The 5,000-nt window shown below is 45.4% G+C and overlaps 1 protein-coding gene across 1 annotated transcript in view; it reads left to right on the top strand.

Annotated features, from left to right (window-relative positions):
- Nucleotides 1–689: 689 nt before the first annotated feature.
- Nucleotides 690–5,000, top strand: part of frem3 (Fras1 related extracellular matrix 3) — a 36,713-nt gene continuing 32,402 nt past the window's right edge. The window contains exon 1 of the mRNA XM_072464009.1: nucleotides 690–5,000. This exon is cut by the window's right edge and continues 757 nt beyond it. Within this exon, the coding sequence (XP_072320110.1) occupies nucleotides 744–5,000 (4,257 nt within the window). The 5' untranslated portion in view covers nucleotides 690–743.

The raw sequence follows: 5,000 nt of genomic DNA, 5'->3' as shown, positions 1-5,000 counted from the left end.
TTGTCAGCACAGTAACTTTGAGCCTGTAACACACCTGTCTCACAGCTGAGCTCATTGTCCCTTTGTGCCCAGAGTCCACGTGCCCTCTGACCTCTGCCACCTACTGCTTTAGAAAGCCAAACACCACCTCCATAAATCAGTTCATGTAAATGTGCTAAAGGCTGTGAATGTTAACAGGTTTGAATGTTTTTATTTGAAATAAGAATAAGCTCTTCTTTTTGTTTAGTATGGTTTGTGCTTTTGAGTCAGTTTGTTGGTTTAATTTATTTTAATAATTTATTAATATGTATATTTTCACATATTTTAATGTAGAAAGATTTTTTTATGTAAACAATTATCAGAATAATTTATTAGACAAAGAAAAACCTTCTTACAACTAAATCTATAACTAGAGTAGTTCTCATCTCAGTTTTTGTGTTAGTTGGGGAGAATGGAGTTGCATGCATGGGGGCTCTCCCCCACTGCCGTCCAATGACTCGTCTTAAATTAGCCATAGGGGCTGGAGGCTCCCTCCCAGTGCTGACAGAAGGAGGAGCCAGAGCCTGTCACTGTCTACTGTTTCATTATTACCTGCAAAGCCCTGTAGCATTTACCACACTGTGTGTCTGTGTGGGCACAGCCACAAGAGAGAGGAGCACAGCTGAAGGCCAGATCATCACAGACTTTTTGCTTTTTAATTCTGTTTGGCCAAAAAAGGACCCTGTTATTGACTGAAACATTTTGCAAGACAACTAGCAGTGGACATGGCTGGTTGTCTGCAAAGTTACAAACTATGTAAAAAGCAGATACCTCTGCTTCTTACATTTTTAGTGTGTTTAGTTGCAGTGCGTGCAGAGCCATTTGAGCACATTCATCTGTATCAGCACAGAACTGGACCTAAGGAAGAAACTATCATTGCAGCTAATGCCGGGATCAGGGTGCCATTAGGACGCTCTGTGTTTTTGGACCCTGTCAATGATCTGGTGACAGAAGTGGAGCCTGGAGACCGCTGCCACATCACAGTTTTGGACAATGATCCTCTTGCTCAAAAACCTGGGATGCTCTCTCCTAAAAAGTTCCCCTGTTCTTTTGGACCAGACGAAGTGAAATATACTCACTTTGGATCTCGGAGCCCCAGCAAAGACCGTGTCAAACTGCAGCTCAGGTACGACTCCCAGACGGACACCGTTATTATTCCTTTCATGCTGGAGGTAGAAGTGGTCTTCCAGCAGCTTGAAATCCTGACCAGGAATATGCCCATAAATGTAGAAAAGCTCAATGGCGAGAGTAACCCCATTGACAAAAAAGGCCTGGAGTTCTCGTATGAGGATGATGTCACTCAGTGTAAGATGACCACTCTGCTCGGCGCTGGAGGTCTTCCCAGGTATGGCACTCTTCTGAATAACCCTGCCAATGGCCAAATGGTTGACTGCGATGAGTTTGTGAAAATGGGCATTGTGTACAAGCACGTAGCTACAACCAAGTCGCCAAACAGAGATTATGTCCCAATGATGATAGAGCTGCAGGACACGGATGGCAACACTATTATGCAAGAACATTTCCAGATGATGGTTAGAATCAGAGAAGGTGCAGAAAATAGTGCTCCTAAGCCCAGTTTTGTGTCTATGATGATGATGGAGGTTGATCAGTTTGTTATGACAGCGATCACCAGTGACATGCTGGCTGCTGAAGACGTGGAGTCGAATGCAGATGACTTAATCTTCAACATAACCTCACCTTTGAACCCGCAGCAGGGTTACATTATCAGCACTGATGACCAAAACCTTCCTATTACCTCCTTTTATCAGAGAGACATTAAAGATCTCAAAATAGCCTACAAGCCGCCTTCAGAGGACTCAGATTCAGAGAGGATATTCCAGCTAGAGTTTGAAATCGTAGACACGGACGGCGCCGTTTCCGATCCATTTGCTTTTATGATTGTGGTGAAGCCTATGAATACCTTGGCTCCAGTAGCAACCAGAAATACCGGGCAGCTTTTGTTTGAAGGGCAGTCCCGTCCACTGTCCAGCTCCCAGAATTTAGAGATAAGCGATGAGGACAACTTGGAAGACGTTAGAATAACTGTTGTCGATGGATTAAAGTACGGACAACTCACCATCCTCGGGAATCGTAGGAAGTTTTTCACACCCGCCGATTTGGACGCAGGCCTTGTAGTTTACCAGCATGACGGCAGCGACACCTACAGTGACAATATTATCTTCAGAATGACTGACGGTAGTAACGAGGTTGAATTTCTGTTCCCTATAACAATCGCCCCGACCGACGACGAGCCCCCAATTATCAACGCAAACACTGGTCTCGTCTTGTTCAAAAATGAAGTCATGCAAATCTCCCCCTTTATTCTGAGCGCAACAGACATTGACTCTGAGGACTCTACAATTAAGTTTATCCTGGAAGCACCATATTCAACTGTAGGCGAGCTCTTGCTAAGACAAATAGAACCGCCCTCCGACCCGTCGCTTTGGAAATTTAGTGACACGGACGAGATGTTTGAGCAGGTAGTTACCGAATGGTTCCAGCAGGATATTCTTGATGGCAAGCTGTTTTACCGTCACGTAGGCCCTCACAGCACCACCACGGTTATCGACCAGTTTGTTTTCCGCGTGCAAGATGATAACGACCCTCCTAACCAGTCGGGGGAGAATGTATTTACAACCAAAATCCACCCCATTGATGACATAATCTCAGAACTCTGCCCAGGCACCACGCTCCACATGACAGTTCAGGAGTATGAGCTGACACCATTCAAAAATAAATTCTTGTGCTACACTGATTTGGACTCAGAAGACAGGGATCTCAAGTACACCGTTATTAAGCCACCGACAGACACTGATGAGAACAATCCGGCCCCCTTGGGTGAAATTGTCCTAACCGACAACCCTGACATAGTAATTACAGAGTTCACACAGGCTCAGATTAACCACCACAAAGTTGCCTACAAGCCACCTGACCAGGAGCTTGGGATCACACCGAAAGTGGCCCAGTTCACCTTTACTGTTGAAGACACAGCTGGAAACACAGCGGATGGACTATTTACTATTTTCCTTCAACCTGTAGATAACAAGCCACCGCTTATCACCAACACAGGTTTCACTCTTATGGAAAGGAGCCCATATGTGCTCACTCAAAAGGACTTGCACGCCACTGATACTGATACAGATGGCGATAATATTGTCTTCAAAGTTGTCCAGGTTCCTCAGCACGGAAAGTTTCAGTATTTCGGAATCGACATGACCAACGGTGAAACATTTGTGCTGGAAGATGTCGCAAACGGCCGCCTCGCTTACATCCACGGCGGTGAGGAATCTATTAGCGATAGCATCAAGCTAGATGTCAGCGACGGATTCCACGAGGTCCCGATCACAATTAAGATCTCAATTGAACCGGTGGATGACGAGACACCGACAATCATGCTCCCAGCTGGCCTGCTTGGGGCCTCAATTGACGTATTAGAAAACGGGGCAACTGAGATTACGAGCAATGTGATCCAAGGCCGGGATGAGGACACGGATGACCTCATGCTCACTTTCATTGTAGAAGAACCTCCTCGACTCGGCGAGATCCTTGTGAACGATGCTCCTGCTGAGCGATTCACACAGGCGGATATCATCAACGGATTTGTGGTGTATGCTCACACTTCCGGAGAAATCGGGCCAATCAAAGTGTATGATTCTTTCAATCTTACTTTGTCTGATATGTCCGATCAGTGGACTGTGGGCGGCAACAAGGTTCAGGGGGTAACTGTACATGTCACTATACTCCCAGTGGATAGCAATTCACCTGTTGTAAGTGTGGGAGAACAGTTTGTTGTTGTGGAAGGGGAGAAAAATGTCATAACGCTTAACCATATTCAAGCTGAAGATATTGATACTGACAATGATGATATCCTATGCACTATTATTGTTCAGCCATCTTCTGGTTATGTGGAGAACATTTCCCCAGCTTCAGGTTCAGAGAAGTCTAGAGTGGGCACAGCTATAACAGCATTCAGCATCAAAGACATTGCCCACAGCCATATCTACTATGTGCAAAGCATACATAAGGGTGTTGAGCCTACAGAAGACCGTTTCACTTTCCGCTGCTCGGATGGCATTAACTTCTCAGAGCGCCACTTTTTCCCCATTGTCATCATTCCAGCCAATGATGAGAAACCCGAAATCTTTGTCCGTGAGTTTGTGGTAATGGAGGGCATGAATTTAGTTATTGACACACCCATTCTAAATGCTGCTGACGCTGATATACCTGGGGATGAACTGAACTTTGAGATCATCAAAAATCCTAAACATGGTGCCATAGTCCAACAGCTTAGCACTGGAACTCTCCCAGTGGTGACATTTGACCTGGAGCAAATCAAAGAGGCTTTTGATATCGTCTATGAACATGACGATTCTGAAACAAAAGAGGATAGCTTTATTATCAGGCTCTCAGACGGAAAACACACTGTAGAAAAGACAGTTCTTATCATGGTTATCCCAGTAGATGACGAGACCCCGAGGATGGCTATTAATGATGGGCTTGATGTTGAAATTGGAGAAACTAAACTTTTCAGCAACAGAGTTTTGAAAGCCACGGATCTTGACTCAGAAGACAAAGCTCTGACTTATGTCGTGCGTTACGGTCCAGGACAAGGATATCTTCAGCGCGTCACAAAGCTGGGAGTCGTCGTAGGCAACATTTCACTCGGCATGAACTTCACACAGGACGAAGTTGACAAGCAGCTCATCCAGTACGTGCACACTGGTCAGGAAGGCATTCGAGACCTGCTCAAGTTTGACATCACTGATGGCATTAATCCCCTTATTGACCGGTACTTTTACATCAACATTGGCAGCATGGACATGGTTTTCCCAGCTGTTATTAACAAAGGAGTGACTCTCAAAGAAGGCGGCAAAGTGACTCTAACCACAGACCTTCTCAGCACGACTGACATCAACAGCCCTGATGAATATCTCACCTTTAGTATTACAAGGGCGCCTAGTAGAGGCCATCTGGAGAACACC

This window comes from Eucyclogobius newberryi, unplaced genomic scaffold (genome assembly GCF_026437365.1).
Source record: "Eucyclogobius newberryi isolate DKJ021-1_F unplaced genomic scaffold, fEucNew1.0.hap1 SCAF_4, whole genome shotgun sequence".
In the NCBI taxonomy this organism is placed as follows: Eukaryota; Metazoa; Chordata; class Actinopteri; order Gobiiformes; family Gobiidae; genus Eucyclogobius; species Eucyclogobius newberryi.
This window is presented reverse-complemented; position numbering and strand designations above follow the sequence as displayed.